Source organism: Condylura cristata, unplaced genomic scaffold (genome assembly GCF_000260355.1).
Source record: "Condylura cristata isolate star-nosed mole 26May11 unplaced genomic scaffold, ConCri1.0 scaffold00005, whole genome shotgun sequence".
Taxonomy (NCBI): domain Eukaryota; kingdom Metazoa; phylum Chordata; class Mammalia; order Eulipotyphla; family Talpidae; genus Condylura; species Condylura cristata.
The window spans coordinates 18,933,341-18,953,763 of NW_004567106.1; the positions used below are offsets into that span (position 1 = coordinate 18,933,341).

At 35.5% G+C, this 20,423-nt stretch overlaps 1 protein-coding gene across 1 annotated transcript in view; it reads right to left on the reverse strand.

The window, feature by feature from the left end:
* Positions 1 to 20,423, reverse strand: part of MEOX2 (mesenchyme homeobox 2) — a 66,204-nt gene that overhangs the window by 10,411 nt on the left and 35,370 nt on the right. The window contains exon 2 of the mRNA XM_004676736.1: positions 8,193 to 8,365. Within this exon, the coding sequence (XP_004676793.1) occupies positions 8,193 to 8,365 (173 nt within the window). The remainder of the gene's footprint in view (positions 1 to 8,192; positions 8,366 to 20,423) is intronic.

The following is a 20,423-nucleotide window of genomic DNA, read 5'->3' on the forward strand; positions in this document are numbered from 1 at the left end:
CATTTTGAAGGATTATAGGATTATATATTTTTTCCTGTTTAGAATACATGAGAACCACTTCACTAATTTAGTCATAGAATATTTATTGTCACATGTTTTTAAACTAACTGAAAACAAATAGCAAGTTGAACAAGAAATAATGTTTCAAGGCAACAAAAAAGATGTTAAGGAGATCATTAAAAGACTAACATATATAGCACTTCCTTTTAAAAGTAACTATTAAAAGGATTAATTCCTTTTAATCTGACCTTTTAGAACTGTCATTATAGTATAGCAAAAGCTGGCAATTTTACCTCTATCTGTCCTATCTGATGAAATTCAACTCAAAGGACCTATGTTATAACTATTAATTTACAACCAAAATTCAGTATCTGAATCCTATTTTTATATAAGACAAAAAAAAGTGTCTTTTGGTTAAGTATTGTTTACCTAACTACATCATGAATAAATGACTTGATGAGATGTGAGTGGAAATATTAAAATGAAATTACACACTGGTCTTTTTTACTGTGTTAAAAAAATTCCTGTATAGCAATTCTTAAATACATGGATTTTGACTGTTCAGAGTACTATTGACACTTATGTCGCTCAAATCACAGAGGTCAACAAAAATGACAGTGTTTGTTCTTTGTCTAATTTCTGCGGTGATGTTCAGCAATCGTTAGAATTTAGCATAATCAATATATACCATGTCAAGTGAAAGTTTCTACTGTAGCTTAGTCTAAATGAAACTCATTAAATTTTTGGCTGAAATACAGAAATTCATAACATTAATAAGAATAGTATCTAATTAAGTTCATGTTACCAGACAACTTTAAATTCATGTGTGAATATATACTGGCCATTTCTTTTACAGTGGCCATTTTTTTAAAAGAGCTTGTAACTAATTAATTTTTATTTTTTTAGAGTTGTTTATTTATGCATACAGAACTGTGGTACAGGCCAGAGGTACAGGGATGGTGAGAAGATTCACCAGCTACAGAGCGGGGAAAAGAATAGGCAGATTGATGAAGTACACTGCTGAGGGAGCAGCGAGCGAGACAGGAGAGTCTGTTGTGCCATGTGGGTCAGCTCCCTGTCTGGGGATCAAACTCACATGTAAGCGGCTACAGCCAGTCTCCCATCCCTGATCCTTAACCTGCTGGACCACCAGGGAGTTCACAGTAACTGTTTCTTTAGATCTAAGTTTATAGTAAGGATTTATAATGCTAATTACTATGGTCATATGATACACTGACCACAACAATTAGTCAATAATTTTAAATGCTGGAAAAATTCCAAAAACATAAAACCAAAACAACTTACCACAAAAAATATAAAGAGATAGGAAATTAAAAATCTATTCCAAATTGATTGTATCTCTGAGGTTTAACAGTCATGGGAATAGAGAAACCAACTAGTAGTTAAGTCTCTTAGAACAAAATTTTCTTTAAGATTAGAGATGCTGGGCCCTCCCTGGTTCAAATGCAGCACTGCAACTAGCCATAGCAACTTTAGTGCAAGTTCAATACCTGGCCCAGAAGGTGATCCACATGGTGCAGCGAACTGCTCCTGTCTCGCTCACTGCTCCCCTCAGCAATGTATTTCATCCATCTGCCTGTTCTGCTTCCCTCTCTGTCTCTGGTGAATCCTCTCACACCCTGTACCCCAGTTCTGTATACATAAATAAATAAAACTTTTTTAAAAATTGGAGATGCCAGCACATTATTTTCTCTGGCTCCTCAAAATTTCTAGAAATATCTTAGTTTTAGAATTATTTTAATAGACATGAAAAAAATCATAAATATTCCAGGATAATGTGGAAAAGAAATATTCTTACATAAGAGAAATTCCCTTTTTTTTTTTAGTGTTATACTTTAAATAATGATCCTGTGGTAAAATGATATGCTTTAGAATGCTATTTTTGATTTATGGATTATATATAAATTAATATTTTCACTGTCTTATTAAATTTATTAAGACATATACTATGGCAACTTCTTAGATTAATGATAACAATTGGTTTACTATTTTCCTCTGTCAGTTTACTGAGTATCTACAGCAAGAATTTGTAGGGAAAATTGCCATTAAAATTATACAATTAAGGTTTATTTTATGTGTGTATGTATAAGTACAGATAGAGTCACCCTGGGTATTCACAGAGGGTTGGTTCCAAGATCTGTAAGAACCATGAAATCTGTGGATTCTCAAGTTACTTACATAAAATGGAATAGTATTTGTATGCAACCTAAACACATCTTCCCACATACTTTAAATCATCTCTAGATTACTTGCAATACCTAATAAAATGTAAATGCTTTATAAATAAGTGGAATACTACATTTTTTTAAATATTTATTTATGCATACAGAACTGGGTTACAGGCCACAGGTGCAGGGACAGTGAGAGGATTCACCAGAGACAGAGTGGGGAGCAGAACAGACAGACTGACAAGTAGACTGCTGAGGGGAGCAGTGGGCGGGCCAGGAGAGGTCTGCCACACCATGTGGATCACCTCCAGGGTGGGGAGGGAACTCATGCTGAAGTGGATTTAGCTTCTTAGTGCAGCGCTCCAACCTGCTGCACCACCAGGGAGGGCCGGAATATTACATTTTTAAGGTATGATAAGGAGGAAAAGCCTGCATATGTAAAATACATGCCCAACCACCCTGAGCCTATCCACACAGAGCACGTTTTCAGTCTGTGATTGAATCTAATTTGGGGCCTGTTGAGAGACTGTACACAGACACACAGAGGTATAGATTTCTCCTTTCCCCTATCCCTCACTCTCTCATACAAACATTTACAAAAATAGACTACATGCTATCAAGGCTGGGTCTGGTTTTTTTTTTTTTTAATATTTCAAACTTAGGCATTTCAATACTAGTAACCAATTGTTTATTTCTCAGTCCCCTCCTTTTATATAGATATTAGTCCTGAAAAGTAACTAAGGAGTAGGTTGAAACATCAATATGCCCTTTATATAGTGTATGTATTATAGCCCTTCCTTCATTACATTTCATGCTCATAACCACTTCTAAGTCTGGTGTTTAGAGCTACCACTCATTTCAATATGCACTTCTTTTTCCTTTTTATTTTTTATATTTATTTTCTTATATTTTTGTTAATTTCTGGACAGTCTTGATATCTCCCCTGAGGTGTTGTTGTGTTTCTTTAAAACACACACATTATTCAGGAGATCGTTCTTCATTTTAAAATAAGATTCTATGTCATGTTCCACCATCTACTCCACCTAATACTATCCCTGTCTTTTTCCAGATGGAGTCAAATCATAGTTAGAAGATTTCAAAACAGCAGGCACATCATGACTTAAGCAAAAGAAATATCCTTTGTTACCCCAGGTGAATGCTAAATTTTAAAGAAATGAGGACATATATATAATCACTAACTACATGGATCATCTTGGAGTACCTAGAATAGACACTAGTTCTGGTCATGGAGACATAATCTATTTTCTAAAATACTAAAAGTATTCAAATAAATTTATAGAAAGAAACCTGCAAAGAAGAGGGATTGTATAAAATGTTAAGCAAAAGACAAAACCACTGTTTATTTGGCACAAGAAAAACTCTCCTTTACAGTCATCCAAAAAAAGGATGCCTATTTTGAAAATGCTTGGCAGTAAGCCATATAGTGATTTATGAGTAACAAACAAAATATAATCCCTCTCATTCTCACTAAAGGAGTATGATCCAACTAGGTGGGGGTTTCCATTTATTTTGGCAGCGGTATCATGTCTCCTGTCTGTTTATTCCAATAATCTTAGTTTACAAATCTGCAACATTGCTCCTTTGATTAGCTCTGTGAAATGATTTTTTGTGAACTGGAAGGATCTTCCATTCTTGCTATGTTTGGCAGCTTTAACGCTATAAAAAATGTCCATTTTTGTCACTTCTTTTATAGTTTCATGCAGCTGTCTTCTCTCTTCTTCTCACTGTAAGATATTAAAATTTTGGCGGGAGCTTTCTCCAAGTGTATCTGGATGGATGAAAAAGCCAGAATAAGCTTGTCAAATTTTAAAAATGGGACAGGAGGGTCTTTAGACTGACTGGCTCTTCAAAATATTCCAAGTGCTTCTGCCAATAGAGGATTATTAGCTGTTGATTGAGAAGGGTGTCTAAGAATATGCTGTAAACTGGAGCTGAGAGATCACTGGGGTGGCTCAGAGGTCTATAAAACTGCTTTTAAGAATTAAACATATCTGAAATTCAACTTTGTTCTAATATATCCATTTTTACTTAACATAAAATAATTTTCTTTAATACCTATATGCTAATATAAATATAGTATACAGAATGAGTATCTTTAAAAAAAAAATGTTCTTTTAGCCAGATGGCATTCAAAGGGGACAGCAGACTTCCTTGACCTGGAAGGACACTGTATTATGGAAAATACAAATTGAAACTCTGACTTTTTGTGAGATTTCATAATATTCTTCAGTTAGGGAGTTTATCATGTGAGCCCTCAGTAATATTTAAGGATTTAACATGGCTTTTTTATTTTTCTGAAAGGAAAGCCTATACATTCCTGCAAATATTTATAATGAAATGTATGTGGCCTGTCATAAAATGATTGAGAGGTGTATTAATTGGAGTTATAAGCAAAGTCGTAGTATCTACAAATGATATATCAGTTCTGCACATGCATATTTTATAGGCAATTACATTAAACTTCTAGATGAAAATATATTTAAAGACTACTCAGATTATAAAGTTTTCATTGAGAAGAAAGTTAGTTCTGTAAAATGACTATGTCATAGGTTAAATTATGATTTAAAATTTGCTTTTTCTCCCTTCAGTTATATACATATAAGTTCTACTTCTGAATCTGAATCTTTAAAGGCTTTTATAAAGTCAAGGAAATATTTTATGAGATTGAAAATTCCATTGGGTTTTGAACAATATGGGTTGGATATGATTTTCTTTGGAATACCCATTTAAATTGCTTTACTAAATACCATCTTATTTAAAGTATGGAAGAAAAAAATCTGAAAAATGGGAATGAAAAAGTGCACATCTGTAACTAAAGTAATTTACACAGTCAATATACTGGGAATGTAGCTAAACATGTACAGCATTAATGTAAATTCAAAGTGATGGAATTACTGTGATGTAATTTAAAGTTGAGTGAAAAAGATTTAGTTTATAACTCTCTACATGTGCCTTTAAAAGTCCAACATTCAGAAAATAAACTAAAAATATTTCATGGGAACACTTTAATGGAATATACTTTCAGACCTTTAAAAACAGCCAAATTGATGGCTGGTAGCATACACTTATTTTTCTAATAAATACAGTTCAGAAAATGGACTGGACATTCAGTTCAGAATGTAAGTAAAACCTTTAAATTCTTCATTTAAAATTCTATGTGTGCCCAGAAATGTAGGAATAATATGAACATCTGGCATAGCTAATAACATCTTCCATATAATCCTGTCATTTCTTTTTTTGTGACACTCAACATTCATCACAAATATCAATAGTTGTTCAATTTAGTTTTCCCTCTACGTGCTAAAAAATACTAGTCTAGCTTATTTTAACAATATTTTTTTTCTAGTCATCTAGTTCAACATTTATGTTACAAAAAATTATCTATGAAGTACAGTGTAAATGTCTTCCCCTAGAGATGAATAGTTGTGTTTTATAATTTATATTAAAAATCCTTTCATCTTTATTGTGACACATAAACCTGAGTAGAACAAAGAGAAGATAGTTTCCATTTTGTGCCTTGAGGACACTGTTACTTGCCTAGCCACAAAGAATTCTAATACTTGTTTAAATCTTTTCAAAATAATTCCACCTTTTTCTGGATAATTTATAAAGATGTAGTTTTTTTAAATAAATCTTTTTGAAATATTTATTTATTTTATGTATACAAGAACTGGAGTATAGGCCAGAGGTGCAGAGAGGTGAAAGTATTCACTAGAGACAGAGTAGGGAGCAGAACAGGAAGATAGACGGATGAAATACACTGCTGAGGGGAGAACTGGGCGAGACAGGAGAGGTCTGCTGTACCATGTGGGTCACCTCTCTGGCCAGGGATCAAACTTGTGTTGTGGTGGCTGTGTATAGTTTCATAGTGCTGTGCTTTAACCCCTTGTGCCACCAGAGAGCACGCTAAAGATTTAGTTTTGACTGGGAATTTAGATTCCAAATGCATGCATTTATATATATATATATATATATATATATATTTGGACAACTACAGATAGCAGTTTATAGGATAAATAAAATCATCTGGATGATACCAAATTTTCAGTTGTTTAAAAGTCTTCATTTTGTTTTTGTTTGTTTTTCCCTATGAAGCCATAATTAGATTGTCTCAGTTATGGCACCCACAAATCTATCTTTCTCTCTCATCTCCTGTACCTTAACTGATTCCAAGCTAAGTTGAGCTGAACTTGCTTTAGACAAGGGGCATTAGTAAATATGATGTAAGGAGAGACTTTGGAAACCCTGTACTTTGGTGTATTCTCTTTAAATGTTTCTAGGAATACTTCTGCCACCATTTTAAGAATCTCATAGAAACATTTAGAAGATGAAAGTAAGTTTGACAGATATAAGCTGCCAGTAAGGCAGCCTAGACTAACTGTCTCTCCATGAACCACCAGCTGATCACAGCTCCATGAAGCAGAGAATCTTGACTTTTCTCTTGATTAGGAATATAGCCTGCATTTTATCATTTCCTTGTGTATTATATAAAATATGGTTGCACTTTCTAAAGCTCACTATCTATATATAAGGAAAATTATGTATAAGTTTTCCCCCTTCTCTCAGTATATAAAACAGATGTCTAAACATGTAGATTTTGAAAGTTGCTTTTCAGTCTATGAGGTATATTTGTATGCAAAGTTTATGAGAAAGAAAATGTTGTGCTCATAACTTAGGTATTAGTCATAACATTTAATTAAATATGAACTGTCAACAAATAAGACAACTTAAAAATTTTCCTCCAAATGTTTCCTCCATTCAAAAATAGCCCACAAAAGCAGAAGCATAGAAATTAACAAAAAAATCAATGATTGAAGAAATTGTATAAAATAACATGTTCTCCTTAAATATGTATTCATTTGTCCACACTCTGTTGACATTTCTTTGGTTCCAATGAGATCCCTGATGGAGGTTCATACAGTGAAAGAGGAAATGAGACTCTCACCCTAAGATTGCCAATCATAACTGCACTGTCCATAAAGATGTTTGCATTTGCCTTTCAGGAATGTTTTCCTAAAGATTAGCAACTGTTAGCCATCAGTAGGTTAGATTCTCCTAGGGTGAATCAGAATCCACAAGGGGAATGCACTGGGAATGCTACCAGAGTAAATCACTGCTGTGCAAAAAGAAATTAATCTTTTTGACTAATTTTAAAATATGATATAGATCTTATTAATTGGGGTACACAAATCATTACTAATTCCCACAAGTTCTTCAAATGAGTGGTACTAGTATTTTAAATTTTAGATACCAATCAACTTCAAAATATTTTTGCGTAACGGAGCAAAAATATTTACTAATGATCTTGTGCCCTTGCTCCCATCATTTCTCAGCCCCCTTGAGTGGTACCACTGACTATTTCCGGACATTAGAGCACAAATGGAAGTGACACGGGTCATTTCCAGGTGAAAACATTTAAAGGTCAGTGCATGAACCTCCGACTCTTCTTTCCTCCTGCGGTTGCTAAGGTTACCACATGTCAAGATGCCAGAAAGTCAGAACGGATTCATGATTATTTGAAATGCTGGACTTAAGAATTTAGCGTGGAAAATTAATGAAATAATGAAGCAAATAACAAATTTTATTTTATTTTATTTTTTATCACTGAAGTTTGGAGGCTAATATGCTACTGCAATACACTTCCTAGCCTAAGCAATAGCTACAACTCACAGAGGGTTGCCAATTTTGTATTATGCTAAATAAAGAGATTATAAGGTATAAGCAAGTAAAACTTCTCACCATAAAAAAATTATTCTATGAATGATATAATATTTAAACATCAAAAATATAGGAAGAGCACAGTAATGATTCTTTAAATGGAATAAATGGAGTTCTGTTTCAAATATTGCTGTACTAAATGTCATTTTGCTGGGCATAAATTTCACAATAAAACAGTGAGTCTTTCTTCCAGCTCATATTTAAGAACCATGGCTCTAGATATTTCACTAAAGCATGAAAACCTCATATAATGACAATGTATACCTGTCTTTCAGTGAGATCCAGATTCACTGCTATCTCGTATCGTCTCAGTCTGGTCAGGTAATTATGATGGGCAAACTCTGCTTCAAGTTCTCTTATTTGCTCTTTGGTAAAAGCTGTTCTTTCCTTCCTGGGTTTGCTGTTCACTTCTGACTTGTAATTTCCTTCTTGAGAGTCTGAAAAACAACAACAAAACAAATTAGATTTAGTTCATTCAAAAACATTCAAGCCTATCATTCATACTAGAAATATTTGTTGTGTGACTACTTTTTCAAGTACTGTGCTAGACATGAAATAGAGACATGGGATCTCACCTTCCTGTGAGACAGAGTTCTTATTTTTCATTCTGCCATAAGGTAAATCACAGCCTAATTTGGAGAAGTACCAGTTTTCTTTCAAAGTACAAACAACAACAAAATTCCTCTTACTATGCTATTTTAAAATTAAAGTTTCTTTAGAAAACATTTTAGACATAAAAATTTGTGTAGTAAGTTGTTTAACAACATGCTAGTATGACTAAACAGAATGATTCTAAAAAATAGTTATAAATTCTCTACTCAAATATTTGAACAACTCAAATGCTTCACAACTGGATCAAAGAAGTCCAATCAAGTTCAGAATTAAACATATTTATAAAAGTATGTGTGTGTATTTACGACCTTTAAATTTATATCTAGGGCCTCCTAGATGGTACTCAGGTTAAATTCTCAACGTTATCAAGGTATCACTAGCCACTGCACATTAGTTCAATCCCAAGGCAGGAAGCTGATCTACATGGCACAGCAGACCTCTCCTGTTTCAGCCACTGCTCCCCTCAGCAGTGTATTTCAGTCAATCCATCTGTTCTGCTCCCCAATCTGTGTCTGGTGAATCCTCTCACTTCCCCTGCATCTCTGACCTAGACCTCAGATCTATTTTTAAAAAAAATATTTATTTATGCATATAAGAACTGGGATAAAGACCAGAGGTGCAGGAGGAGGGGTAAGAGGATTCACAAGTGACAGAGTGGGGAGCAGAACACATTTCTGAGGGGAGCAGCAGGAGAGGTCTGCTGTGCCAAGTAGGTCAGCTGCCTGGCCAGGGAGGCAACTCATGCTACAGAGGCTGAGGATTACTTCACAGTGCTGAAACTTAACCCTTTGTGCCACCAGGAGGCCCCTACACCAGAAATCATATATGAATAAATAAATAAATCTTTAAAGTAAAATAAAATAAATTTGTATCTAAGTTTAGTCTCCTGGAGAGGAATAACAATATTCTTCCTTTATTTTGGGTAATACTGAGTCCTATATAAAATTCTATAAATAAAATTGTGTTCATTTATCTCAGAAAATGAAAAGCATTTTAAAATTATTTTTATTACATATGAAATAAACATAAGAAGCTCAATACTTCGCATTGCCTAGCCCCAACAAGTCACAAAATGCCATATAGAAATAGCTCTCCATTTCCTGGCTAAGGGTTCAAGACATACTAAACATAAAATATTTCATTTATCCTCATAATCTCCTGAATTATAGATTAGGACACATTATTTTTAAAATTTTTATTTACTTATTTTTTGATGCCATTATTCATTTTTGTACAACACATGATTCCTCCATTCAGTTGTAATTCCCATAGCTCTCCCACCACCACACCATGACCACCACCACAGTCTCTTGTGCTCTTCCCTCCCCTGACTGCTGGACCCCTCTCCCTTCCGCTTCCCTGCTGGATGCTCAGTTTAAAGTTTTGTCCTTTTTCCTGACCCTTTGCAGAGCACTTTTTTTTTTTTTTTTAAGATTTAGTTATTTATGCATACAAGAACTGGAGTACAGGCCAGAGTTGCAGAAGGTGAGAGGATTCACCGGAGACACAGTGGGGAGCAGAACAGGCAGACTGTCTGAAACATACTGCTGAGGGGAGCAGACGGCTAGACAGGAGAGGTCTATGAATAGAATATGTGTCTATAATGAAAAAAAAGTCCACATAAACCAAGAAAAAGACAATTATACTAGACTTCATTAATTCATGTCAAATGTATCCTTAGTGAAATAACAACAGATTCAGGACAAAGTGAAGTGTACATGCTCTTTTGAAAGTTGTGTCATTTATCTAGCTATTTTTGAACATATAACACACAAATAAGTGATGCTTTTATGAAGTTGAAGAGCCATAAATTCTTTTATGAGTACAACTAAGAGAAGTATTATAGAAAAAATGATGGTTAATCAAAGTTAAAAAAAAGTGACATTTTAATTTTAATTGATACATGTAATATAGCTTTATAAAGGCAGTTTTTCAGGAAATATTTATTTATTCATCCAAGGATGCTTAATATGCTGTGAAGTACAAAATATGGCTCTTCTCTTTTGTTAGTGTTCTTTTTCTTGCTGTCTGCCTGGGGAAGTCTAACTAAAGTAAAGAGGGTTTTGCATAACGGAAATCCATTAGACAAGGCTCTCTTTTGTAAATAACTTTGTTTTGACTCTTACTAAAATCTATGAAGGCCAGATGTAAAATTTTTTTGCCCTAAGTAGCAGCAGCAGCAATAGGTTTGCATCAAAATGTTGGCACACTGGACATTACTTTTCCTCTGAGTGATCACACAGTGTGTTTTACTGGCTGGTGCACACTGGCACTGTCGGAAATTCTTCATAATTCATTGACCACATTTCTGGGCTTGTCACTTACCCCTGTATTAACTGGCTCCCTACCTTGGCAGTGAGGGCAGGGATATAGCCAGTGCATGAAGTGGTTTGTGATATGTCACACACAGGCTAATTATCTCAGGATGTGTCTAAACAATGCCAGTCTACCTGGCTCAAAGTGGAACTGCTATTTATTAAATTTTTTTTAGCTTCCCCAACTCCATGTCTTTGCAGCATTTGTTTATTCTGACATTGAGTGTGCACAACTTCCAAAAGATGACTTTTTTTTTGTTTCAATTTAACATTTACATTGGCTTTTCTGGAAGACTGAAAACTCAGTTACAGCCCTGAATATTCAGCCCAGATTATTCAGATAAGTCCCTTTTCAGATAAGATCCACGTTATCACACAAATCAAAAGGATTGTTGCCATTTGGAGTCATACTCAGTCTGCAATGTGTGGTTACTTATTTATATGAGGACAATGCGCTTTCCTTTTCAGAAAAGCAGCTCTGGAAACTGACAGCAAAGCCAAAGCATTTTTTCTCATGAGCAATTTGATTTGAATGATTCATGGTTAACACATTCCCTTATATAAGCATGAATGAACAAATTCACATTGAGGAAAGCCTATTAGCTTGTATTTATTTTTTGAAACTGATTTCCTCCAACTTTTGTGGTATTCAATAGTACTTTAAAAATACCACACACACACACACACACACACACACACACACACACTCGCGTGCACACACACAACTTGGGCCCCAGCTTGAAAAAACAGGCATATGTAGTGGATTTATATACACACTCATTGTAATTAGAAATATACAACAGGAGTTTTATACATACAGTGACTGAATTTAAAAGTCTGGCTATAATTCAACACTGGAATCCAAAAGCAACTTACTGAATGCCTGAATTCCTGAATTCCAAACCAACATAGCTCAGAGTGAAATGTAGTGACTAGAATGATGTGTACTGTGCAAACTTTCATTTACATAATAACAAACAGAATAATTAAATTTTAATTAACATGACAAAGAGTGGATTCTTAACATCATCACCTAACAGAAAATGTCAATGTAGTTGAGACTTTTATCCTTGTATCTGCAATTTTGTTGTGGTGTTTAGTCATAATGCTCCCGTCTTTTCATTCCTATTCAAAACATGTTCCTTGGAATTGCATTTCTGGACTTGAGTTGTCTATATTCTTGGAGTTTTGGAAATTTTTGACCTTTCCTCCTATATTTTCCCAAAGCCTGGCCTTGCTGACATTGAGGCTTCTACTATTATCACCTGACTAACTTTTCTTTGGTGGAAAAGGGTGGGAGCTTTGGACTAGTCTTTTGGCAAATTGCACATCAGCTTCCATCTGTTCCCCAGCTGTTTCAACTGAGGCAAAACTCCCTCGGTTTTCTTCAACCTCCCATAGCCTATGCCAAATGGTAGGTGTTGAGGGGGGAATCTGGAAACTGCCTTCCTTTCTTCCCTACAACCACAAACAAAATGTCACCATCTGTACAGTATATTCCAGTGTAACATATTACAATTGTTGTTTCTCGTCTCAGATACTTTAATGCACATGTGGGTGCACTCTCCCACTCCCTCCCTGCTTGGAGGAAATGTTGACTTATGTGTTCAGGTATAGCTGGCAGTCCCAGTTCCCTAACCTTTTGCTCCCTGGGACTACGCTAATGGAAGAAGTCTGCAATACTTCCGTGGAGGATAAAAATTGCCCTCCAAGGATCATTTCTGTCTAGCATTTAGAACTTCTCCACATGTGACTTTTTATTTCCCCTAGTGCAAGAGGGGGCCAAAAGATAATAATGTTTTATTGGAGACAAGTAATGTGAGGGCTTGGTCTGTTGACTAGTGACAGAGAATGCTATTGAGCAAAAAAGAAATATTGAAGTATGATTGAATATAGTTTTGGCTAACCTGGGTAAATGTATTAACTTGTTTAAATGAAAAACATAATTTACTTATGTCTGTAAAATATCAAAAAGTAAAGAAATGTCTTTGTAGCATAAGCTAAAATGAATACTTACTCCATATTTTGAAGAATGAATTCTGAGGTCACAGTTTATGTTAGCCCTTTGTAACTTCTTGTATTAATGTTTGTAAGGTACTCAAAATGGCAGTTATTCTCTTATTAACAAAACTGAACAAATAGTAAATGTAGGAAGATAGTAATTATGCTTACATAGACATAGGGATTGTAGATGGAGGCAAGCAATTAACTGAGAAATTACTTTAATGCTAGTAATTTTCACATTTAAAGGTCAAATAGGGAATAACCAAACTTGCTACTCCAGCTTTTTAATGAGTGGGCATTTTAGCATCTCTACATTTGTTTGTTTGTTTGTTTGTTTGTTTCCCTCAGAGTAAACAACCCTTCTGAGAGGTTCTTAAGTTCTCTCATCGATCCTCTCTTCAGATTTGAGAACCACAGCCATAGGAAGTTGTTATTACTAATGAATTTGTCTATTATACTTGTATATTATAAACTGGAAAAACAGAATCGAAAATCAGTATGCTAAATCTTGGAACAGAAATCATCATTAAAAACATCCACTGTTCCGGGCCCTCCCCGGTGGCGCAGCTGGTTAAAGCACAGCACTGAAAAGCTTAAGCCACTTCCGCATGAGTTCTATTCCCGCCTGCCCCGAGGAGATCCACATGGTGAGGCAGACCTCTCCTGACCCATCCGCTGCTCCCCTCACCAGTGTACTTGGTAGATCTGCCTATTCTGCTCCCTGCTGTGTCTCCGATGAATCCTCTCATCCTCCGCATCTCTGGCCTGTACCCTAGTTCTATATGAATGAATAAATAAATCTTTAAAAAAAAAAAATCCACTGTTTCGGGCCCTCGCTGGTGGTGCAGCAGGTTAAAGCACAGTACTGAAAGGCTAAAGCCACTTCAGCATGAGCTCAATCTTCGACTGGGAGGTGACCTACCAGGCGACTTCTCCTGACCTACCCAGTGCTCCCTTCAGCAATGTACTTCATCAGTCGGCCTGCTCTGCTCCCCACTTTATTTCTGGTGAATCCTTTCACCGTCTCTGCACCTCTGGCCTGTACCCCAGTTCTGTATGCACAAATAAATAAATCTTTAAAAAAAATCCACTGTTCCTTGTACCTTTGATTCAAATAAAGTATAGCTGTAGCAATTGTTTTTCTTTACCATAAAAGAAAAATCAAATTCCAAAATAAAGAAATTTTCATTTTTCGTAAACCATTTTAATACATATTTTTTAGTGAATTTTAATGGTGACAACTGCATTAAACCTACAAACATCATTGCACAGGTTGATCCAATGACTATCCATTGGTGTATGTTCCCTTTCACCATTGAGCCTCTGTACTCACTACCCTGTGATTATTTCATGATTGTCTACCATATACTCAAGGATAACACTGTCAGATAAATCCCAGCTTAGTGCAACTGAAGATGTATTCATTTTTAGACATGTCTATTCTGTTGTGTGTTTTGAACAAATAATTTATAAAGGGCATCCTATGTGCTTCTGTTAAGAGCATTAAGTCACTTCTTTGCAGGCTATATTGAAAGAGTAACTGTGCATATTGAAATATTATGTAATATTAAGTATAAACTTCAGAATAAATTTCAATTTGTCTTTTTCCCAATATTTCTAGGCTTGTTTCTTATAACTAAATTTTAAAGGGAGATTAATAAAATTTTAGTATGCATGACACTGACATACACAAAGATTACAACTAACTTATACAATTACACAATATGATATGATACAATGGGAAATTATAAAAAATTAAGATACTTGGAAAACATATATTTTTTTTACATTCTAGAATGATAGAAAATCAAGTTCAAATATGGAATGAGTGTGTATATGTAATTGAAGACAGAGAAAGAGGAGGAGGAAGAGGAAGACAAAAAGGGAGAAAGCTAGTAATAGCACATGAGTATTTTTATTAATGCAAATAAAATACATGATGTATTTATAAATGTTTTGGAAACCTATAGTTCAGAAACTACATAAAAATAATATCTTCAAATCTGCAAAGTCCTCTAAATCTCTTATCATCTTGCCTTGTCATGACCTCGCAATCTGGCAGATATTATAACAAAGTCTGTTGCTATCTCCTCCCTACTTCATAGTTTTGAGATGAAGGTAGTTCCAGGAATTTTAGACAATTTAAAATGGTTAATAACTAATAATTAATCTTGATTCCCTACTTTTTCACCCATCAACATAAAAATTTATTTTACCTTACAACATCTTATTTGTGGGGTCTGTTTGGAAATAATGAAAACTTAAAAGTTGGAAATGTATTAATCCCATTACAATCTTTTTCATATTTATTTATTACATCTTTTTTCCTAATACTAACAAAATACCTGGCACTCCGTGGTGATGCAATGGGTTAGAACACAGCACTGCAAGCTGGCCACAGCTGATTCAATGCAAGTTCAATCACCTGGCCCGGAGGTGACCACATGGCATGCTGTCTCACCTGCTGCTCCCTTCAGTAGTGTACTTTATGGATCTGCTATGCACTCTGTCTCTGGTGAATCCTCTTACCCCCGTTACCTCTGGCCTAGACCCCAGTTCTGTATGCATAAATAAATAAGTCTTAAAAGTAAATAGCAACACAATGACTCTTCTTTCATGACATAACTCAAAGTGAAATCTATAAACAACTATCAAATATTGATGAAATCAATATTGCGATTAATACACAGTTCTACATATAGTTAATAAAAATACTATTTTTGTTTAAAATTTAATAAGATGTCAAAAATGTACAAATAGCAGTACAATGCAATTATCTTGACTCAAATTTAGCAGATTTAGTTCTTCTCACTACCAAGATCAAAGGGCAACACAGAAAACCAGCATATTTCTTCTCAGTAATTATAAACTTGAATCTTACCACATATTTCTAGGTTTAGAAACAGGTTACAGACCCCCAAATTTAACCTTAGGCTTCTGGCTATATCTCGAACAGAAAACATAAACTTGCTGTATATCCTGCAGAAAATCATATATCCACCTGTTGAACAAAATGAGACATATGGACATACTTGGGTTGTGCCTGATGGCAAAGGACTTCACAGAGATCACCATATGCATCTCCAAAGGAACTAGGAATGTGTAGTAAGCAACTTCTGACATGTAATGCGTAGTAAGCAACTTCTGACGTGTAGCATTATACTATGTTTCCCCTGATCATTTTAGTTTGAGTGTGTCCTCTTGTGGGATTTCATCAAACAGCCTTTGTTTCTTTCTTACAATGCTTGCCACATTCTGCCATTATATGAATCCTTTATTTTATCTATTAGAATATAAGTATTTCATGTTAACTACTGTCCTCATTTATTAATTCGAGGTTAGTAAAAAAAAAATACTGGTTGCTATCTACATTTAAATACATGCAGAAGTAAGGACATTAGAGGATGTAAACATTTCACTTCCTACCTAGTTCTTACAACAGCAAATGGCTTGGAGTTACATGGTATTACTGCTCTTTGGGATGATGGGGAAGCAAGAAAACTAGGGGCTATGGGTAATTTGATAGTGACCAGTATAACTGGGAGCATTTCTAATCTACAGCTGTCAATAGGGCAAAAAGGACTGAAGTTTCTTACAATGTAAGACATCATATAACTTGCAGTGAGGCACCAGAAAATTCAGTACTAATTCTGCTAGCAGTCTGCTAAATTCCTTGGACAAGTGACAAGAAAACTTCCAGGGTTTTCTTTTATTTTCTGGAAGACACATCTTACATCTTCTCAGAGTGTGAGGGGTTGCACATATGCCATGGTTCTGAGACTTTTTGGCAAGTCAATGCAGTGACTTTAATATATTTTTATAGCAGAACTCATAAATTACTGACTTTTTCATTTATCTTCATGTCTGTTTTGCTTCTCTGTACTCTAGACTTTAGGTGACTTAAAATTAAGAAATTTACCTTATTCATCTTCATATTCCCAATGCTATGCAGCAGATTCTGAATTGTTGCTGGATCTTAGATTTTCATCCTCTGAGCATAGATTTTGTTACAGTGAAAACCCTAAGGAGCTTTGCTCTGTTACAAAAATTTTCATGAACTTTGCTTTAAAAAGCAATGAAAGAATCACTCACTATTGCTTTACATTAACTTTTCAAACAATGGTACATACATTTCATACAATCAGTGGGAGATAAGAACAGGTAATATTGCTTCCATTTTATATCACTAAATACTATTTGTTCAGATAGGTAAGACCCACACCTGTGGTACTGCTTTAAAATTTAAAGCCAGGCCTTCCCTGGTGGTTCAGTGGGTTGAAGTAGAGCACTGTGAAGTTATAATAGCCACTGCAGCACGAGTTCGATCCCTGGCCAGGGTGGTGACCCACATGGTATGGCAGACCTCTCCTGATCTGCCTGCTGCTCCTCTGAGCAGTGTACTTTGTTGATCTTCCTGTTCTATTCCCAGCTCTGTCTCTGGTGAATCCTCTCACCTCCTGTACCTCTGACCTGTACCCCAGTTCTGTATGCATAAATAAATAAATCTTAAAATTAAAAAAAGAGGCCCTCCCTGGTGGCGCAGCGGGTTAAAGCACAGCACTGAGAAGCTAAAACCACTTCCGCATGAGTTCGATTCCCACCTGCCCCGGAGGTGACCACATGGCATGGCAGACCTCTCCTGACCTGCCCGCTGCTCCCCTCAGCAGTGTACTTCACTGATCTGCCTGTTCTGTTCCCCACTCTATCTCTGGTGAAGCCTCTCGCCGCCCCTGAGCCTCTGGCCTGTACCCCAGTTCTGTATGCACAAATAAATAAATCTTAAAAAAAAAAAATTAAAAAAAAGAATAAAATAAAATAAAACCCTGGCCCTCCCTGGTAGTGCAATACAGTTAGCTGCAGGTATTGCAGTACAAGTTCCATCTCATACTAGGGAGCTGACCCACATGACACAGCAGACCTCTCCTGTCTCACCCACTGCTCTCCTAACAGTATACTTGGTCAATCTGCCTGTTCTGCTCCCCACTCTGTCTCTGTTGAATTAACTCACCACCCCTACACGTCTGGCCTATATCCCAGTTCTGTAAGCATAAATAAATCTTTAAAATTTAAAACTCAAGAGATTAAGTAATATACCAGGTGAAGGTACAGATTACATGCAAAGTATCAACAGGTCCTATCCTCTACATTACTAGCATTTTGGATTAGATAATTCTTCTTACCTATACATAAAATGAAATATGAACATATTCAAAATTAATAGGTGATGGAGAGTGTCCTGTGCATTATAAGATTTAGCAGCATCCTTAGCTTTTAATCACTTGATACTGGCAGCAACTCTCAATCCCACTTTGCTGTTCTCAGATACTATGCAGAAAAACTCAGAGTAATTTAAAATACAGATAATGAGTAACATTTATACCTCAAATGTGGAGCATACTTACATTAAGCTATATTGATCACTGGCCAGAAATCCAATCTTGTATTTTAAATTGATTTTACATCGTATCTATATGGACATTCATAAATGTCTTCTGAGTGACAAAACTGACCTCAGTTGAGAACCACTGCATATAGGTAATGTTTGAGGCGAGACATAAATATTGGCCCTCTCTGGTGGCGCGGTGGGTTAAAGCACAGCACTGAGAAGCTAAAGCCACTTCTGCATGAATTTGATTCCCGCCAGCCCTGGAGGTGACCACATGGCGTGGCAGACCTCTCCTGGCCTGCCGCTGCTCCCCTCAGAAGTGTACTTCATAGATCTGCCTGTTCTGCTCCCCACTCTGTCTTTGGTGAAGCCTCTCGCCGCCCCTGAGCCTCTGGCGTGTCCCCCAGTTCTGTATGCACCAATAAATCTTAAAAAAAAAAAAATTATACGAGTATTTCTTAAAATGAACAACTTGTTTCAGAAGTTATTTAGACTTTCTCATTGTGAATAATACTGCCTTTATATTGAAGCCAATTTATCTCCTGCAAGTCAATGACTAGATAGCTTACTAATAAAATTTCTTCAAAAAGCATTTTTCCCCCAATATTTTTAAACCAAATACCTAACAACTTCAAAATAGGTATTTTTAATAATTTCAGAGGACAGCAATATGGTATATATGGGATCACCAAAGAAATATTTTGATATTTTCTTAAGTCACACTTTCATAGTTGTGATGGTATCAATAGATTTCAGAGAGGAGTGTCATGTTTTCACAAGTCATCAAAGCACTTAAGAGTATTTGTTAATTATTAATCTCTATATGTTAGTAAATTTTAATTTAATAAAAATTAATTTACTGTGTATGGATCTTGGAACTTGAGTACATTATTACAAATTATTCATTTCCACCTCTATTTATAAACAGGAGAAAATGAGACTGATGGATTACAGGGCCCATCAGAGGCCATGTACTGTCACACAATGTTTCTGGATTTCAATTTCCAGTCAGTGATAGAAACAGACAATAGTACATTTTGTAAACTATTTAAATGCCATTTACTGTTGCACATCTTTTTCATGAAAATGAAGATTTGTAACCACCACCGTTTAGTTGTCATTTAAATCTGGTTACGGAAGTTCAGGCACACAAACAGAATCTTTATTATTCAAGATGTCAAATGTATAGACATTAAAAGCAAAGTCTAATTGCTTTTTCAACCATAGCAGTTTTCCTTTTCCTCATCATTAACAAAGAATTAAGTAAATTATTTAGCACAATACTTGCATATTGAAGCAATTTCTAACTATCTTTAAGGAAGAACCATAGTAAGCCATAAAATTCAGGGATTAAAATTTAGTAGAATAGGTAGAAAGTTTTTTGTTTTTTTTTTGTAAGCATATGAAAGTTTTGTTTTGAAAGCAAACTTTACACTAAAGTCAATAAAGTTTAGTATTTTAGTATTTACAAAATGGTTTGCAGATTTCTATTTTATGTTGAAAAATAGATGATTCCCTTAAAGGATTTGTGTGTTATTTTTGGCTAGTCTACAAATGAAGTTAAGGTTTAATAGTGATTTTCCAATGACATTGTTGAGTTGACACTTTACAAGACCCAGCAGAATTAAAGCATTAATTTTGGTTAACTCTGAAAGTTTTACTGAAGAATTTGATAAAATGCAATCTAACCTGGCATAACCAATAAACTGGAATCAGATACTGTGGTGCACTTGTGTGTGTGCATGTGTATTTATCTGCACACACTAGTGAGTTTGTTTAAAGAATCCTAGCAGCAAGATGCATCAAATTTGTCATTTTTTTCATCACTAAGCTACAAGACTATGACCCTCTTCTAATAATGGCCAGATGTTGAAAGTGATTATTGAGTGTCCACAATATGTAGAGGTAGAAGGCACATTCTGTCTCAATGGTAGAAAAATAAAAACAAACAAACAAAAAATCTACCTAATACTCTTAAATGGGTTAAGAAGAACAGATCAGGCCCTCCCTGGTGGCGCAGCGGGTTAAAGCACTGCTCTAAGAAGCTTAAGCCAACTCCACATAAGTTCAATCCCCGCCTGCCCTGGAGGAGATCCACATGGCGAGGCAGACCTCTCCTGACCCGCCCGCTGCTCCCCTCAGCAGTGTACTTCGTCAATCTGCCTGTTCTGCTCCCCA